The 20,207-nt window shown below is 48.9% G+C and overlaps 1 protein-coding gene across 1 annotated transcript in view; it reads left to right on the forward strand.

Moving 5' to 3' along the window:
- ASXL1 (ASXL transcriptional regulator 1) overlaps window positions 1-20,207 on the forward strand; it is a 66,375-nt gene that overhangs the window by 16,117 nt on the left and 30,051 nt on the right. The window contains exon 2 of the mRNA XM_075350556.1: window positions 19,639-19,721. Coding sequence (XP_075206671.1) covers window positions 19,639-19,721 — 83 coding nt within the window. The remainder of the gene's footprint in view (window positions 1-19,638; window positions 19,722-20,207) is intronic.

Genomic DNA, 20,207 nt, shown 5'->3' on the forward strand with positions numbered 1-20,207 from the left:
GCGATTTGACAGCACATGTGCGCTTCAAATCGCTGCAGAAACCCTGCATAATGGATGCAGTTTTTCTGTACAAAAAAGCAGATTTCATGCGCTATGGCTGCTGCCCCCACCATAGACAGAGGGGAGCTGCGTCCAAAGCATACAAATTAATTGACATGCTCATTTTATGAACACACGGATTTGGGTCTAAATTTTAGCACCCAAATCGCTGCGTTCATAAAAGCAACGTGTGCACGTATCATGCACAATCTTCATAGATTGTGCAGGGGACGCAGGGCGCATGCATTTACGCAACATGCGCATACAGCCTAAGAGATTAAACTGGACTGAAAAGACCTCCTTTGGCTGAAGACGCCTCCATGTTCGTAACAGCGGGTGCCGATCATAGGCATGGTACCCTGAAGTCATCTGATGACCCCTGGGTTTGATTGCCTGTAAGATCCTGCTATAAGCTGTGTCTTACAGGCAGTCAGTGAGACTCTGATAGGTCTGCTGTATAAGAGTACAGCACTACATGATGCTAGTGATCAAACTAAAAAATTTGTCCCACAGTGGGACTGAAAAAGTAAACAAGTTAAATAAAATGTTTAAAAAAACAAAACAAAACCCACCTGAAATTAATAAACAATAAGTGAATTGCTGGATTTTCTTTGTCTGAAAAATCTGAGTAAGGCTAAGTTCACATTTCCGTTGATTTGTATCAGTCACATGCGTCGCTTGACGCATGTGACTGATGCGCTGTTCAACGCTGTACAACGGATGACAAAGAACAGAATTCTTTGTCGGATTCCGTTGTGTGCGGGGGGCGGAGTTCGGGGGCAGAGCCGAGCGGGGGGCGGGGCCAGGCGCTGAGGATGTCAGTGGAAGTGCTGCGGTCTGCATGGCTGGGGACAGGTGAGTGTATCTGTGAGTGAGTGTGTGTATGTGCATGTATGTATGTATGTATGTGTGTGCACATGCAAAGTGCGGGAGGGGGCGGAGCCGAGCGGGGGGCGGGGCCAGGCGCTGAGGATGTCAGTAGAAGTGCTGCGGTCTGCATGGCTGGGGACAGGTGAGTGTATGTGTGAGTGAGTGTGTGTATGTGCATGTATGTATGTATGTATGTGTGTGTGTGCACATGCAAAGTGCGGGAGGGGGCAGAGCCGAGCAGGGGGCGGGGCCAGACGAGGGTGTCAGTGCTTGTCTGCATGGCTGGGGACAGGTGTGTGTGTGTGTACATACATGTGCGGAGTGCGGGAGGGGGCGGGGCTGAGCGGGGAAGTGTCGGCCTCCCTGCACACGTAACCAGCCTAAATATCGGGTAACAGCAAAGCACCCGATGTTTACCTTGGTTACCCGATATTTACCTTGGTTACGGGCCTACACCGCTTAGCGCTGGCTCCTTGCACCGTAACCAGGGTAAATATCGGGTAACCAACCAAAGCTGGTGACGTGTGCAGGGAGCCAGAGAGCATGCGCAGCGAAATCTGACGGATCTCGCTGCTCAAAAAACGTTACATGCTGCGTTCCTCCCGCCCGGCGGTCAGTCGTTCCACGACTGATCAGTCGGGCGGAGGGTGCAACGCAGCATCATCAGTCACAATCCGCTGCTCATACAAGTCTATGGGAGCAGCGGAATCCGCTAAACGGATTCCGCTGTTTACAAGAGCAGCGGATTGTGACTGATAGATTTTAGCGGAAATGTGAACTTAGCCTAAGGCTAAGTTCACACATCCTGTGTTTTGCATCAGTCACAATCCGTAGCCTTGAGGAATTACGGAATCCTGCAAAATATTTTGCAGGAATCCTGTATTTCCCCATAGACTTCTATTAGTGACGGATTGCGACTGATGACCCTGCGTTGCATCCGCTGCGTCGCGGTCCGTCGTTTTTGACTGACCGCCGAGCGGGGAGCAACGCAGAATGTAACGTTTTTCGGGCCGTCAAAATTAACGCGCCGCGCAGGAATCCGTCGCCATCCGTCAAGCTTGTAATGCATGTCTATGGTGCTGGATTCCGTCGTAATCCGTCTTACAACGGAATCCAGCGCAGGATTCCGTCATGCTCTACTGAGCATGCCCAGCATGCTTGGCACGCCCACTGGGCTGTCCCAAACACAGACGGATCATGACTGATCCGTCAAAAAACGGACGCACAGCGGATGTAACGGACGCAACTGATCCGTTTTTTCACAGGATTTCTGTGAAAGGAATCCTGTGAAAAACACATCAGTTGCATCAGTTGACATCTTGAAAATGACTGATCCGTTGCTGACGGATTGAAAACACAGGATGTGTGAACTTAGCCTAAGGCTATGTGTGCACGTGGTGTATTTGCATGCAGTTACGCTGCGATCTGCACCGCAGCGTAACTGCATGCGTTCTGCATCCCCAGCATAATCTATGGAGATTATGCAGGAGACGTGCGCACGTGGCGTCTTAGAGCGCAGCGCTTCGGCTGCTGCCCGAAGCGCACGTTCTAAGAAGTGACATGTCACTTCTTTCCTGCGCTCTGCGTGCAGTCCCCGCTCTGTCTATGGGAGGGGCTGCAGTCAGAGCGCATGGAATCCGTTTTTTTTTTTCTCACTACGGACTCTTTCTACAGCGATTTGAAGCGCACGTGTGCTGTTCAAATCGCTGCAGAAAGTTATGCAGGGCCAGTACGCAACGTGCGCACATAGCCTAACAAGCGATCAAAACATGTTGTATGTCTCAAAATTGTATAAAAATGGCAACAAAGAGGAATAATTATTCTCCAAAAATTAAGCTTTCCTTACAGCAAAGATGGGCTGCAGTTGTACATCGCCCAGGCCAAAAACTACTACTCCAGCAGGATACAGCTAAACCCCCACTAAGTGGAGGCATCACAGGTGCAGGAGGAGCAAATCACACACACACCTCCATAGAATGGAGGGGGCGATTGCTAGATGGTAAAACTGCACATTGATGGCTTGCCTAGAGTGCTGTTCACACTTGCAGATAAGTCACAAACCCGCAAGCCTACTAGGTGATGCCCATACTATTAGATCAGACGGGCTGCCAAGCCGTACCCCATCTGTGCACTGTACAGGGACAGGACTCTAATATGCAAGGCCTAACATTATGTCTCAAAATGGTACCAAACAAATCTCCAACTTGTTGGTCAAAAAGTAAGCCCTCATACAGCCCTCTTTAACGCAAAATAAAAAAAGTTACCGCTCTCAGAATATTGTGACTGAGAAACTACTCATAAAAAGCATTTTATCTGTATGATAGAAGCAGGACATAAAATGATATATCTGGTATCTCTGTAATCGCACCGCCCGCAGAATAAAAATGTCCTATCACTATCGTGGTAATCTGCGTAAAAATAAGAACTATTCTTGTACTGTTGTCTGTTTTCATTCTACCTCCTAAGATCGGAATAGGACTCGGCTCACATTTATCCTGCGCTCTCCACTGAGGACTTAAGTCTGAGTTTCAGTATAAATCCCTAACAAACCCCCATTGGAACCAGTCACTCTAATGAGGCAGATGGAGACACTTTGGACTCTGTCTGGTCTCTGTTTCGGCCCGGCAATGTCTCATCATTTTAGGAGTCTTTTTAGAGCTCAAATGTGGATGACCACAGCTCTGTACATGGCTAGAAAGATGGACTCCAATTTAGAAGTAACAGAAGTCCAATATGTCCCGAAAAAAAACAAAAATGTCAAAATCACTGGGATTTGTTGAAGCGTTCGGGAGTTATTACATCATAAGGTGACACTCGGAGTTGTAAACATGGCTGGTCATCGAGGTGACAACTGGCTCAAGGGTTAAGTGCATAAAAATTAAAGGTTTGAAAATTTTGTAATTTTCACCAACTTTAAAATTATTTTTTTTCTACAAATAAATGCAAAAATATATCATCCTGAATTTACCAGGAACATGAAGTACAATATGTCATAATATAAAGGGGTGTGTGTGTGTGTCCGGGATTGACATCCACACCGTCGCAGCTACAACCACAAGATTTTGCACACTCACACGTCTGGACCCCGAGAGCGTCATAGGCTATGTTTTGAGGGGAAATTTTAACCCTGTGCTTTAGTTATTCGCCCAAAAAACTGCCTCCATTAAAGCAAATGGAGCTGGGAGCCACAGTGCAGCCAGAACTTCAGAAGAATGCGCAGCCATGCCCTTAAATGGAATGTTGGCATGTCACAATGCAGCCAGGGAAAGAGACAGACAGGGAAAGAGGCAGACACAGACAGGGTAAGAAACAGACATAGGCAGGGTAAGAGACAGACAGAGAGACGGACCCAGGGAAAGAGACGGACCCAGGGAAAGAGACGGACCCAGGGAAAGAGACGGACCCAGGGAAAGAGACGGACCCAGGGAAAGAGACGGACCCAGGGAAAGAGACGGACCCAGGGAAAGAGACGGACCCAGGGAAAGAGACGGACCCAGGGAAAGAGACGGACCCAGGGAAAGAGACGGACCCAGGGAAAGAGACGGACCCAGGGAAAGAGACGGACCCAGGGAAAGAGACGGACCCAGGGAAAGAGACGGACCCAGGGAAAGAGACGGACCCAGGGAAAGAGACGGACCCAGGGAAAGAGACGGACCCAGGGAAAGAGACGGACCCAGGGAAAGAGACGGACCCAGGGAAAGAGACGGACCCAGGGAAAGAGACGGACCCAGGGAAAGAGACGGACCCAGGGAAAGAGACGGACCCAGGGAAAGAGACGGACCCAGGGAAAGAGACGGACCCAGGGAAAGAGACGGACCCAGGGAAAGAGACGGACCCAGGGAAAGAGACGGACCCAGGGAAAGAGACGGACCCAGGGAAAGAGACGGACCCAGGGAAAGAGACGGACCCAGGGAAAGAGACGGACCCAGACAGACTGGGAAAGAGACAGAGACAGTCAGAGACAGACAGGGAAAGAGATATTTATACAGAGGGGGAGACAGAATGGGAGAGAAACAGACAGTTACTATCCCGGGCAGCGGATATTGTGTGCTGAATACATTTTTGTTAATACATTCTATTTTGTTAACAACAGTTATTAACCCGGGCGAAGCCGGGTAGTACAGCTAGTATGTCATAAAAAACAATCTCAGAATCACTGGGATCTGTGGACGCGTTTCAGAGTTATAACATCATAGTGACACTGATCACTGATATTTGGCCTGGACATTGACGTCAAAACTGGCTCCGTTGCTAAGGGGTTAATATTAACGTGATATATTTGTCAAGAAGTGATGTGTACTTCAGTAACCATAGACACATGCAACTAAGATCTAAAATCCGCAGCAGCAAACTGAAAACCTTCATTTGTGTCAGTCTCCTCTCACGACTATAAAAAGCAAGGAATGCTGGGATATAGAAAGTCCGCCTCACGCCTGATAACTCCTGCGCTTCACACGTCTGCTGGGCTCTTGTCCTGCGGTGTTGACGTGCCGCACGTGCACCAGAGCAAGACAAGGGAACCATCAGCGAAGACAGGCGGCTGTGACTAAGTATTTTACAACATTCCAGCTTTTATTTATTATGTTTAAAGTCCTGGACAACTTTTATAGGAATTTCTGTACATGCGTTTTAGACAAGGCGTAAAAAGATCAGGCCCTGTAGCCGCCACCAAGAGGCTGGATCTTTGGGTGTATTATTATATGTTGTGCACTGTGTAATAACATGACAGTGTTAGGCTGGTTTCAGACGTCCGTGGTTTAGGTACGTGTGACATCTGTTTTTAACACGGATGTCACACATACCCATGTTACCCTATTGTGTACTCACATGGACCGTGTGGCCCCACTATTTCACACAAAGACGTGTCCGTTTTTTCTCCAGCAGCACGGGTGTCACACGGACCCGCATATTGATGTGATCTGTGTGACACGGAGCGGAGAAAACACTGGTTTTTAAATAAGATTTGCTATATTTATCTGTATCCAGTGATGCTGTCCCCGGCTCTGCCTCCCGCTCCTGACCCCCGCTTATTATTTTCATTGATCATTCACTGCACTGAGCAGCTGGGAGCAGGGGCATGACAGGGACAGCGCTGGAGACAGCACCGCCAAGGACAGCATCACTGGGGACCGCATCACTGGGGACATCACTAGTCACAGGTGAGTATCCTGACAGCAGTGTGTGTGCAGGGACGTCCAGGAGGTCATCGGATTTCCCAATGAACTCTGATGACCTCCTGATGACACCCCTGACAACTGTGCTATAGCGAGTGTCACAATGGTGACTTCCAGGGGTTCATGAGCGTTCATTGGGAACTCCGATGACCCCTGGATATCACTGCACAAACTGCTGTATACTCACCTGTCCCCGGCGGTTCTGTCCTCGGCGGTTCTGTACCCAGCCTGTCCCCGCGATGCTCCGGCTTCCCAATCCTCGGGCAGTGAATAATCAATGAAAATAATGAGCGGGGGTCAGGAGCTGGAGGCAGCAGAGCAAAAGACAGCATCGCTGGATACGGGTAAATATAAAACCTCTTTTCATTGCAGAGACATGTGTTTTACCCGGTACGTGTCACACGTATGCAAACACGGATGTCACACGTATGACACACGTGTGACCATAACCATGCGTGTGAGTCTGGTACCTGATAAAACACGGATGTCTGAAACCAGCCTTATACTGTATATGACGATTGGGCAGCTGTGTGCTATGTGATTCCACCAGCAGAATAGTGAGTGCAGCTCTGGAGCGTAATAAAGGATGTAATTCAGGATCAGTGCAGGATAAATAATGTATATACACAGTGAGTGCAGCTCTGGAGTATAATACAGGATATAACTCAGAATCAGTATAGGATAAGTAATGTAATGTATGTACACAGTGACTGCACAGTGCACCAGCAGAATAGGGAGTGTAGCTCTGGAGTATAATACAGGAAGGTCATTGGCCTGTTGTCATACAGCGACTTGCGGGGTGGGAGGGGGAGTATGCATGAACCATTGCTTTGCACTAACATAAAGAGCTGCAGTGTAAATCATGGGAGGAATGGACAGTACAGCCACTGGAGCCTTTGATTAGTCAGGACAATGACTACTGCTAATAAGTGACTCCCATTAATTACCTCGAGCCTCCGTCTTCCCAACTGTGATAGTGATTCTGATCTTAGATTCTCTGCTGCAGGCCATCACTGTCTCCTGTCTTAATGAAATGCGTGGAGAGTTGTGTATTGCTCTTTTATGTGGTATTGTGTGGGTGATCCTATAAAAAGACTTGATTTATGCAAGCGTGCAGACATGGAGTTATGTCTTTCCTCGCAGAGCAAGCAACCTCCTTAAATATGGTTTTTGGTGGTATTTCATGGGTGCCTCTGTCCCTAATAGCTTAATCTTGATAAAATGCAGGCAAAATTTGTTTATCTGAGATCTTAGTACTTGTTTTCTTAAGAACGCCTTTTAATACTGTTATTGACTTCTAAGCAACGCTCCCTTTTAAGTGATTGGAGTGTCCTCCAGTTTTGATTTTATATGTCCGACAAATGGTTTCTAATTAAAGAAAATGCTACATTTGTTTTTACTGCATGAACCGACGGGGCGGGGCTCCAAAGAGGATCCCTGCCATGCCCCACCCCTGCAGAACTCAAAAGGCAGAACGCAGTGCATAAATTTCACTTAATGTTACCTTTATTTTAATTTTTATTACATCAATAGCACAGGTGAAAATAAGAGACTTTGTAATATGTTATCAGAGAAATCTGCTTCTTTCTCCTCCAGAACTGATCGTTAAATCTCAAACGTCTCAATTCGTCGGTAAAATCTGTCATCAGTGAATACAATTTTGAAATTCCAGAGATAAAATCTTCACAGTAGACTCTGTCATCTATGTAGTGGTGAGGAGCTAAATTCAGAACTCCTCCCTCCCGTCCATCTGTATAGAAACTGCCATCTCCTATCTCGGTAAGGTAACAATATGTCTTCACTGAATACAGATTCTACCTGGGAATTAGTGATGAGCGAGCACTAAAATGCTCGGGTGCTGGTACTCAGATCGCGCAAATCTGATTGTTCAGGTGCTCTTCTCAAGTAACGAGTATTGTGAAAGTCAATGGGGGAAACAAGCATTTTTCCCAGAAGGCCCTCCCAGTATGTCTGAGAAGAGCTTATGAAAATCACTGAAATGAATGGAAAACGCACTAAAATGAAATGGGATTAGCATGGGTAAGACTCCTGGATGCATCATTGACTACCTTATCTGGGCATGTGGTGTGTGTGACATTCTGTTTAATTTATGAAGGATGGACTCTGATACAAAGCCTTCATGGACGATGCAAGAACTGCCAAAAATTAGGAGGAGGGATCTGATACACCCTGTTGTAGACATAAAGGAGGCCTTATACAGTCTGTAAAAATTGTTAGGTAGTGGGATATGTACGTTCGTAAAAAACGTTGCACTAAGTGCAAGGGCTGCCAAAAATTAGGAGGGACTGCAATACCCCCTGGAGACGTAAAGGAGGGCCTTAGACAATAAGGTTTGTGTTTTGTTTTTTTTACACCATTTTTAAGGACTGGGGCTCTTAGACTGGAAAGCCTATGCATTAAGTGCAAGGCCTATCCAAAAATTACAAGGAGGCATTGAAATACAGCCAGCAAGAGACTGGGTAGAAATTCAAGATTCAATTCTGAACTGGTAAAGCCTATGTAGTCAGTGCAAGACCTAGCTACAATTACATGGAGGCATTGCAATACAGGCAGCAAGACACGTAGGGGAGGGCCTCAGAAAACATTTTCCCAAATATTAAGGGGTGAGACTTCCAGACTGGTAAATCTGATGCACTATGTATAAGGGCTGCAAAAAAAAATTAGAGGCATGCTCTCCAATACACCCAAGAAGAGAGAGGAGGGCCTTTTCTTCATCGTTCCTATGGGAGACCCAGACCATGGGTGTATAGCTTCTGCCTCCGGAGGACACACAAAGTACTACACTAAAAAGTGTAGCTCCTCCCTCCTAGCATATACACCCCCTGGATAACCAAATATAGCCAGTTCAATGCTTTGTGTTCAGGAGGCACACATCCACACATGCATTCTCATCTGATTTTGATTTTTGGAAAGAGTTTGAAGAAAAGCGGGTGCAAGCCTGGACTCCCGGCATGTCCCTTCTCACCCCACTGTCGGCGGTGTTGTTAAGGTTGATTTCAGGGCTGGAGCCTTACATGCCGCGCTCCTTCACCATCCCTCGGGCTCTGGCTTGAAGTGGGAGCCAGCACGGTTCTCCCTGCCTTGCAGGAGACCGGTCTCCATCCGCAGCCCTTTCAGGGCCCTGCCGGACGGAGCACTCATCCCTCAGGGACCTGGCCCTGCGTCTCACAAGCTAAGTATCTGGGACGTTATTATCGGGGGGGTCCCTTGTACTTTATTGTTGGGGAGAGTGTGCTGTGTATCTATTGTAACATTTCCGGCCGGTTCTCTGGTTTTCACCTGAGAACCGCGCCGATGGTGCCTGCTCGCCGGCCGCATTGTTAAATTTAGGCCCCGGCTTCGCCTGAGGCCTAGTTTCGTTTTCACTGCCCCTGCATGCCAATCATGCAGAGGGACAGTGCGGCTCCGCCCAGCGGCTGTTCGGCACAGGGGAGGGACACTCCTCTCTGAGGAAATATTCCCTCCCCTGTATATCTCCTTGGCCCTCCGGATCCCGCTCTTAGAGTAGGCCCCGCCCCCTCTCCTCGCTCCGGCGCCATTTTATCAGCGTTCTTATGCATGTCTGCATAACCACATTGTGACAGCGATCGGCGCTGGCCATCTCTCTGGGAATCCGGGCTGTGGGATCTGGAGGGCACAGACATGTCCCAATGTCAAACGGTCTGGCAAGCCACAACCTCCGGTTGTGGACCTGCTTATATACTCTGCGTATATACTCTGCTGGGGGTCATTCTGGCTTAGAGCCCCAACTTCAGCAGCATGTCTCACACGAGAGCAAGGCTGCAAGGCTGTACTTAATATGCACTGCATGTAGGCTCGTACTGCCTGTACTGAGCACATAACCACATTGTGATGCCTGCTCTAACATGGTAGTGCCTCAGCCTGGAGGCTCGTCCCCAGTGGTCCCTCCGGCTGCTCCGGCTCCGGTGGCTGAACCCCCGGCTTGGGTAGAATCCTTCTCCAGGGGACAGATGTCCCGGACACTGCTGAGCATGCATCAGCCCCCTTCTCAGGGCGCTTCTGCTGCTACGGCTCGCTCAGCAAAGCTCACAGAGGATTCTTCATCTGGCTCAGACCCCGTCCTCCTAAAATGGAGACACAGGGTCCCCTCTCCTTTACTGGGGGCTCGGACGCTACCTCCATGTACCCCATTGATCTGTCCGAAAGTGACGCAGATGCTAGTGATTTGATTGCGTCCATTAATTTTGTACTGGACCTCAATCCGCCTGTATCAGGGGAGCACCCCTCTGGCAGAAAAGAATCAGTATACCTTGCCTAAGAGAACAAGGAGTGTGTTCCTTAACCACTCCAGTTTTCAGGCCACTGTGACCAAGCCCAGAGCCTGTCCTGACAGACTCTTCCCAAAGCGTGGTTCTGATGACCGTTTTCCGTTTCCACCAGAGGTGGTCAAGGAGTGGGCTCATTCACCAAAGGTAGACCCTCCGGTGTCTAGACTCTCAGCCCGGAAAGTTGTATCAGTGGCTGATGGCAACTCTCTTAAGGATTCCACTGACCGCCATCTGTATATGAGGCGGCAGGGGCCTCGTTCTCCCCATCTTTTGCAGCAGTGTGGGCTCTCAAAGCAATCTCTGCTTCTCTAGAGGAGATGCATTCCCTCACCAGGGACTCTATGCCCGAGATGGTTGCCTTAACTTCCAGGCTTCAGCCTTTTCATCCTATTCCATGTCTGCCATGCTGGAGGCTCCGCACTGCGGTGGCTTCGGCCAATTCTCTCGCTATCCACAGGATCTTGTGGCTTCAAGAGTGGAAGGCAGATGCTTCTTCAAAGAAGTACCTTGCTGGGCTCCCATTTGCTGGGCCCAGGCTGTTCGGTGAACAACTGGATGAAATTATTCAGGAAGCTACTGGCGGGAAGAGTACTTCCATGCCACAAACCAAATCCAGGAACCTGTCCAGGGCAGGAACCAGTCGAGGTTTCGTTCCTTTCGTTCCTCCAACTGGTCGTTCTCTAAGCCCTCGGCCTCGTCCACTAACTCAGCCAAGGACCAAAAACCCAACTGGCGCACGAAGCCGCGTCCTCAGAAGACCGCAGGAGCTGCTGCCACTAAGTCAGCCTCCTCGTGGCTATCTGGCCGCGCCAGCAACGTCCTTGGTCAGTGGCAGGCTCTCCCGCTTGGCGACATGTGGTTTCAACACGTCTCCGATCAGTGGGTGCGGGATATCATCTCCCACGGCTACAGGATCGAATTCTATCCAGCCCGCCAAACAGATTTTTTCTGTCAACTCCCCCCTGCTCCAAGGCCGCCGCCTTCTCTCAGGCCGTGGCATCCTTGCAGGCCAACGGAGTAATTGTACCGGTTCCCGCCTGGGAACGGTTCAGAGGTTTCTACTCAAATCTCTTCCTAGTCCCCTAAATGGACGGTTCCTTCCGGCCCATCCTGGATCTCAGGCTTCTCAACAGGCATGTTCAGGTGCGGCATTTTCGCATGGAGTCTCTGCGATCAGTCATTGCCTCAATGACCCAAGGAGATTCCTTGCATCCTCGACATCAGAGATGCCTATCTGCATGTGCCAATTGCAGTTTCACACCAGCGTTGGCTACGTTTTGCAATCAGAGAGGAACTTTTCCGATTCGTGGCTCTTCCCTTCGGGTTAGCCACGGCCCCTCGAGTATTCATCAGGGTCATGGCAGCTGTGGTTGCGGTTCTGCACCTCCAAGGGTTGGCATCCCTTTTCCTGGACGGCCTTCTAGTCAAGGCTTCATCCAGTGCAGACCGTCAGTGGAGTGCTTCGCTCACTCTCGCCACTCTAGTCCACTTCGGGTGGCTTGTCTTTTTCCCAAGTCCACTCTGACTCCGACCCAAAAGCTCACGTACCTAGGGATGCAATTCGAGACTCTGCTGGCACTTGTGAAGCTGCCCTTAGTCAAACAGCAGTCCCTCCACTAGCGGTGCGCTCTTTGCTGAGGCCCCGCCGTCATTCCATCAGGCACCTAATGCAGGTGCTGGGTCAGATGGTGGCGTCAATGGAAGCGGTTCCCTTGCCCAGTTCCATCTGCGTCCTCTGCAGCTGGACATTCTCCGCTGTTGGGACAAGCGGACTTCCTCCTTGCACAGGTTAGTGGCTCTGGCGCCACAGACCAGGGGCTCCCTTCAGTGGTGGCTTCGGCCCCTCTCTCTTCAGGGACGCTCCTTCCTGGCCCCGTCCTGGGTGATCCTCACCACGGATGCCAGTCTATCCGGCTGGGGAGCAGTATATCTCCACCACAGGGCGCAGGACACTTGGACTCCGTCCGAATCAGCCCTCTCGATCAATGTGCTGGAAACCAGAGCTGTGCTTCTAGCTCTCTTGGCCTTTCACCACCTGTTGGCGGGCAAGCACATTCGAGTCCAGTCAGACAACGCCACAGCGGTTGCCTACATCAACCACCAGGGCGTGACACTCAGCCGCCTGGCAACGTTGGAGGTTCAACGCATCCTTCAGTGGACGGAGGATTCCAGGTCCACCACATCCGCAGTCCACAACCCAGGCGTGGAAAACTGGGAGGCAGATTATCTCAGCCGTCAAACCGTGGACAGCGGCGAGTGGGCTCTGCATCCGGCAGTGTTTCGGTCAATCTGCCGCAAGTGGGGCACTCCGGAAGTGGATCTTCGCTCCCACGATCCTCTGGCCTTTGCAGCAGACGCGCTGGTTCAAGATTGGTCCCAGTTTCATCTGTCTTACGTGTTTCCCCGTCTAGCTCTTGCCCAGAGTCCTGCGCAAGATCAGAATGGAGGGCCGTCGGGTCATTCTCATTGCTCCAGACTGGCCCAGGCGAGCTTGGTACCCTGACCTGCTCCATCTGTCCGTTGAGGTGCTGTGGCATCTCCCGGACCGTCCAGACCTTCTCTCACAAGGTCCGTCTTTCCGTCAGAATTCTGCGGCTCTCAGATTGACGGCGTGGCTCTTGAGTCCTGGATCTTGACGACTTCTGGTATCCCTCCTGAAGTCATCTCCACTATGACTCGGGCTCGGAAGTATTCCTTGGCCAAAATCTATCACAGGACCTGGAGAATTTTCCTGTCCTGGTGTCACCCTTCCGGCCATGCTTCTTGGCCTTTTTCCTTGCCGACCCTCCTGTACTTTCTACAGTCCGGTCTGCAGCTAGGACTATCCCTGAAGGGACAGGTCTCGGCTCTGCCAGTGGTGTTCCAGCGGCGTATCGCCCGGCTGGCTCAGGTGCGCTCCTTCATACAGGGCGCATCTCACATCATTCCGCCTTACCGGCGGCCTCTGGATCCCTGGGACCTTAATCTGGTCCTCACGGCTTCCAGAAACCCGCCTTTGAGCCTCTTAGGGAGGTTTCTTTGTCTCGTCTTTCACAGAAAGTGGTCTTTCTAGTGGCCATAACTTCCCTCGAGAGATTCTATGATTTGGCTGCACTCTCTTCGGAGTCACCTTTTTTTGTTTTTCATCAAAATAAGGTGGTTCTCCGTCCGACTTCCTCCCTAAGGTGGTTTCTCCTTCCACCTTAACCAGGACATTTCCCTGCCTTCCTTTTGTCCGGTTCCTGTTCATCGCTTTGAAAAAGCGTTGCATACTCTGGATCTGGTGTGGGCGCTCCGGATCTATGTGGCTCGCACCGCTGTTCTTAGGCGGTGCACCTCTTTTTTTTGTGCTGACCACAGGTCGGCGTAAGGGCCTCTCAGCTTCTAAGCCGACCCTAGCTTGTTGGATTAGGTCGGCCATTTCCGATGCCTACCAGTGTACTCGAGTGCCTCCTCCGCCGGGGATCAAGGCACACTCGACCAGAGCTGTCGGTGCCTCTTGGGTTTCAGGCACCAGGCTACGGCTCAGCAGGTCTGTCAGACTGCCACTTGGACTAGTCTGCATGCCTTTTCGAAGCACTACTAAGTGCATGCTCATGCTTCGGCAGATGCGAGCTTGGGCAGACGCACCCTTCAGGCGGCTGTCGCCCATTTGCGAAGTTAGGTTTCGCCTACTTCTCAGTTTTCTGTTTATTCCCACCCATGGACTGCTTTGAGACGTCCCATGGTCTGGGTCTCCCATAGGAACGATGAAGAAAAAGAGAATTTTGTTTACTTACCGTAAATTCTTTTTCTTATAGTTCCGTAATGGGAGACCCAGCACCCTCCCTGTTGGCAGTTTCTTGTTCCGCGTGTTATCACCGGCTGTTGTTGTAGACAGAGGCTCCGGTTGTTCCGGTTCTTGCTCTATCTCTACTTGTGGGTGGCTACTCTCCTTCAGCTTTTGCACTAAACTGGCTATATTTGGTTATCCAGGGGGTGTATATGCTCGGAGGGAGGGGCTACACTTTTTAGTGTAGTACTTTGTGTGTCCTCCGGAGGCAGAAGCTATACACCCATGGTCTGGGTTTCCCATTACGGAACTATAAGAAAAAGAATTTACGGTAAGTAAACAAAATTCTCTTTTTTTTTACCCATTTGGAAGGAGTGTGACTCCTACACAGGTGCAGGTGCAAGAGCTGAAAAACCTATACCTCTAGGGAGTATACATATGTGTATGTAAGAGAGTGAGATAAGCATCTAGAAAATATGTATCAGAGCATCATATACACCATTGAAGAGTTAAGAGCAAGAATGCAAAAAAAAGAAAAGGACTGTATACCATTGTTTGGGTGGGAAGCGGAATACACCGTAGTAAAAGGAACATTACAATTTCCTCTTGGGTTCGGCTGCTGTGATCCGATGGGGTTGAAACGTCTGGGCTTATCCAGGTCTTGCTCATTTTGATAAGTCATCCTGTTAGAGGCATCCTCTTGTCAACTTGAAAATGCTATCTGTTATTCCTTCTGTGGCACTAAAATGTTGCTAAAAAAATGCAGGCCAGCACCTCCAAGGCGTAGAGGGACAGTTAATGCTGTGTGTCCAGCTTGGATACCCAATAGTTGAATGGCACAGAGGAATCACAGACAGTGGTACGGTCGGCTAGGTACTCCTTCACCATCTTCATAAACTTTTCCCTCCTTCTTAGACTACTACTTAGCAGTGCTGAGGCGCTGAGAGGATCTAATGAAACTGTCCCAGACCTTTTGATAGTGTTCCCCTGCCTCTGTTAGTCCTGGTGTGTGTGTCTCTCCTCTCTACTCCTTGGTTGTCCAAAGACCTCTGCCGCCAGCGTTGTCAGATGGGAATTTTTTGACCAATTCGAAAGTAGGCCCTTTTGGTATTGCACCATTTTAGTAGCAATGAGATGGAAAGTTCTCCTTGTAGCGTGGGTCTAGAAGCACTAACCTGTGTTGGCCAAAATGTGTATAACAAGTGGGTCACACGAAAGGAGCGGGAAATAGACTGCTATATGTGCAAGACTTCCCTGTCCCCACCAGAGGGACAACTTTCCATCTCTTCCTCTTCAGGCCATCCACGCTGAACAGACAAGAAGCTGGTGTAGGTAGTACCTTCTGTAATGCAGGCAACCATCTCCTCGGCCTCCTCATTATCACAATCCGCGCTGCGAACATGAGATGAGGCTGGGTAGTATCACCTTGTTCACTTTCTTACTCCATCTCCACCTGTTCCACACAAAGCTTGCTCTTTCAATGTGAGCATTTGAGTAGACACAGACGTGACATTGTTACACATATGGAGTCATCGCCGCTCAACATATTGAGTGAGTCCTCAAAGTTCTGGAGAACCGCTCAGATGTCAGACTTCCATACACACTTGTTGGTTCTTGTGTGCGGACGATGACTGGAATATCGATGGGCATGTTGTAGCTGGTATTAAACTACTGCCCACTGCTGCTCACAAAGCCTTGTTAACGCATGTAATGTTGAGGTGGAGTACGTGGGCCGGTCGCAAACCAGTCTGTGAGGCTGCAGCACTGCCAGACTGGCAGCAGCTATAGGTGACTTGTGGAAATGCATGCACACACTGTAAACGTTGACAAGTAGCTCAGGAAAATCTGGGTGGGTTTTTTGAGAAACCGCTGAACCACTAAGTTGAGCACGTGTGCCAGGCATGGTAGGTGTGCAAGCTTCAGAGCCGCCACCAGGTTATGGCCATGATCACACAGAACCATGCCTGGTTGGAGGTGCAGGGGAAGAGTCACAGTTCTGTCTTTCATGTTAGACTTTTCAACAACTCTGTGGCGATGTGCTGCTTGTCACCTAAAGAGATTCATTTCAGCTGAGCCTGTTGCTTTGCCGATTCAGTGCTTACAGCTTCAGACTGGTAGGGATGACAATTTGGAGATGGAGGAAGAGGTGCAAGAACTAGTGTAGGAGGTGGGGAAAACCCTGATACAATTGTATGTGTCTATAGCACAGGTGTCGTCCCATGGTTCAACTCTGTTCCGGCCTTCTCAAGGTTTTACAAGCACTTGTCAACTTGCCGATAGTTAAAGGGAAGGTGTCGTCAAAAAAACCAAACAATTTTTCAAGAACTGAAAAATATAAAGTATTAATGTTTTGTTTAAATATTGTTTTTAATTGAGAAATATAAAAATATATTTAAAACTTTGATATTTTCCACTCTTCAACACTATGGGTAGCAGCTGCTGAAATTCTACTGTAGAACTAGCTCACATTACAGCTGCAGTAAAAGTGGGTGGAATCTGCTCTCCTGTGTGTGATGTCACGCCTCCCCTCTGTTCTGGGTATTTTCAAAAGGATAAGAGAGAATGAAGTTTAGGATCACAGTGCGGAGCCATTTTGATGGTGACCTCAAAGTGATCCTATTGTCTAAAGTGTCACTAAGGACAGCTGGCATAGTGCCCCACTGTATCCCGCGCCCCCATATACTGAGCTGCTGGCCGGGATCGGAGGTCTGAGGTGACATGCGGTGAGGAAGGGTCATCTGTAGCCTGAGTGGCACTGCACTACAGATGTCATGCAGCGCTCACCGCTCCCAGCAGCATGCACTTACCTGCGGCCCCAGCAGCCTCTCCTGTCAGCCTGGTGTTTATTCCTCCCGTCAGTGATCACAGCACAGAGGAGCGGAGGCCCTAGCTGAGCACACGCAAGGAAGGGGGTTGAGCATAGGGGTGGGGAGCAGCACGCCAGGATCAGTTACGGTGCAATCACCGCTGCCCCGCATCAGTACTCACCCCATCCCGCTGGGTGACGGAGAAAGTGCAGCACACCGTATACGCTGTGAGCTCCACAAAGATGGCGGTGATTTTCTCCCTCTGCTGTGATCTGGACAGCGCAGGGGACAGGTCTAGTTTACAGGAGAAGCTGTCTCTGTGTTAGAGAATAGGTCACAGCCCGATAATCAGAATCAATGCCCTGGGCGCTGCCATAAAGGAGGTGAGTAACTATCATTACACACAGCAGATCCAAGATGGCAGCCCCCAGTGCTTCAGTAAAAATAGAATTAAATAAAAACTAAATAAACAGTTTAATTTTGTATTAAAAATACTTGATTCCATAATCACTATTAATACAAAAAATAAAAAATGCAACACTTTACCTTTAAGTGGACCTTCCCAGTAACTGCGTTGGTTAGGGCATGGCTGATTTTATGGGATACATGCTTGTGCAAAGCTGGGATGGCACACCTAGAGAAATAGTGGTGGCTGGGGACCAAGTACCAAGGGTCCGCCGCTGCCATCAGGTTGCTGAAAACCTTAGTGTCCAAGTCTAATCTGCAACAGTTCTAGGGCAAGCAGTCTGGAAATATGGCTGTTTAGTATTTGGGCCTGGGGGGTGAGTGGCTGCATTTTTCCATTTGTGTTCAAGGCCTGGGATAGAGCAAGCTGATGGCTGCGCTGGGACAAGGAAGAGGACTTGATTGCCGATTGGGGTTAAGAATTTGCAACGACAGGTGCAGGGCGAGAGGCAGACTCTTTGACAGAGGATTGCCCAGCATGTAGCACAGGAGAAGAGGCAGTAGTGTCACCCACAGACACTGATTGTGGACTCGGGTTTGTCCCACCTAGTCAGGTGCTTTAATGACGTGCCTGAGCTTGCTGGTAGTGGTCGGGCCACTTCTAAGCTTGGTATAGCAGACATTGCAAATTTTTAATTTTCTTCTGCACTTTCCACAAAAAAGTTCCAGAGTTTGGAACACCTAATCCTTGGCCTGGCCTCTGGCTGCATGTATGTCTCTGGGGAAACGTTGCCCACCTTCTCCCTCTGGCTCTTCCTGCCTGTTGTGGTGCTGTGGACCCCTCCCCCTCTGCGCTGCTGTGCTTCCTCTGCATGCCACCTTGTCAGTTTGGGTCAGTGACTTTATCGCCCACCAACTTGTCGTCCACTTACACACTTGTTGCCTTAACATGACTTTTTAGTTTGTTTCGTCATCGTCTACCTCTTGAGACAGTAATTGCCTTTTCCCAATTGTTGATTTCTTATGTCCGTGGCTTATCAAATATTTGGGCATCAGCGCACATGATCTCATGTCCCTCTTGAAATATTCATGGTGAGTGGCCAGAAGAAGCCATAATTGGAAAGGCAAAGTGCTCTTCGGAGTGTCCAAGTGTAGGGTTACTTGCCTCCTGGGGCTCATCATGGTGGGAGTAAGGAGGATGAGGCTTGTGGGCCAGACTCTTGTCTAGAGAAACTGGACCGTGTGGAAGACAGGTTGGTGCTGGTAAACACATTGGAAGCATTATCTGCCATCCAACCCACAACCTGTTCCCACTTGCCTTCAACAGTAGTATCCTGCTCCCCCCTGCAAAGTGGGACAGGAAGGTAGGTCTAGATGATGCATGTGTTTGATATGCTCCCTCAGCAGGACCAGTTTGCCCACGGCCTCTGCTTGTACCAAAATCAGCGGGACATCCACTTCCCCTTACCTTACCTCAAGCCTTTCACATTGTATATTATGTACGCAGCTAAGAGCAGTATTAGAGAAATCAATATATTTAACTTGACCCTGGAAGGACTTTGGTTGTACATGGCAGCACCAAGGACTAACGCAATGAACCCTGCCTAAATGCCTCAGATACACCATCCCTACTCCAGAAGCTAACCCTACACTAATTGCAGCTAAGAGCGATATTATTAGAGAATATAGTCTATTTCAATTAGCCCTGAAAAGGACTGTTGGTTTAATGTTGAACCAGCAGGTACCGTCACGCTATAACACACTGTCCCTGCTACAGAAACTCTCCCTACATAATTTCCTGGTAGAGTGCACCGAGTATGGCGTCATTGGGTCTTATATAGTTGCGATGAGGACAGCCAATTACAGTAATGTCAGTAACCAACATGGCTACGGCAGTACTATGATTGGCAGGCAATCCCATATGTTTAGTGGCCGAAAATCATCCGCAAAACATGTGGGGCGGGGACTTGAGTATGGCGCCCGAGTGCCAGGATACTAAATCAAGTGTTGATAGTCTCGAGTAACAAGATGCTCGATCGAGTGCAGAACACGCTCGCCTGTCACTACTGGGAATTGAGGATTTTGAGAATGAAAGATCAGTCCAGGAGGAGGAAAAAAGAGCTGATTTCTCTGATAAGATATATTACAAAGTTTCTTATTTTTACATATACTATAGATTTAAGAAATAAAAATGAAAACGACAGTTACACTTCAAGTATTCCTTTTATATAAACCAAATGTCTTGTGGATCCGCATGGTGACCGTTCTTCCTCTTCTTCCAGGTTTTGGAGAATTACTCAGACGCACCGATGACTCCTAAACAGATCCTGAATGTGATTGAGGCCGAGGGGCTGAAGGAGACCAAGTAAGTTGTGCAGATCAGGAAAGTGAGGTCATGAGGACTCTGCGGGTGGAGGACAAGAGGGGCTCACTGCGGTGTAGATTCATATGGCTTTCATGAGTTTCTTTTGTTGCTCTGTGGTGTCAGCTGATTTTATTACTTTCAGGAAGATTGTAATATTTTATTGACTAACTTTTTTTTTTTTTTTTTCTTCTCCTTCCTTATTCATTGCTCCTCTTTGTCCGTGGAATCTACAGAAGGTAAGACACTGGGATGGGCGCTTATGTGGGTTATTTGTGATTTAACAGCCTTGTGTCAATCCAGGTTTTAATTTTTGTACAATTACATGTTCAGCTTTTTACCCATTATACTTTGTTACAGTTCCTCACTATTTTTAGGATTTCTGTTTGCTTTGAGTGCATAAATGTATTAAAAAGAACCAACCATTAGGAGTTTCATATATAAAGTAAAGCCAGTGCTATACTGGTGCTAGGATGCTGAATATAAGCA

This window comes from Anomaloglossus baeobatrachus, chromosome 5, assembly GCF_048569485.1.
Source record: "Anomaloglossus baeobatrachus isolate aAnoBae1 chromosome 5, aAnoBae1.hap1, whole genome shotgun sequence".
In the NCBI taxonomy this organism is placed as follows: domain Eukaryota; kingdom Metazoa; phylum Chordata; class Amphibia; order Anura; family Aromobatidae; genus Anomaloglossus; species Anomaloglossus baeobatrachus.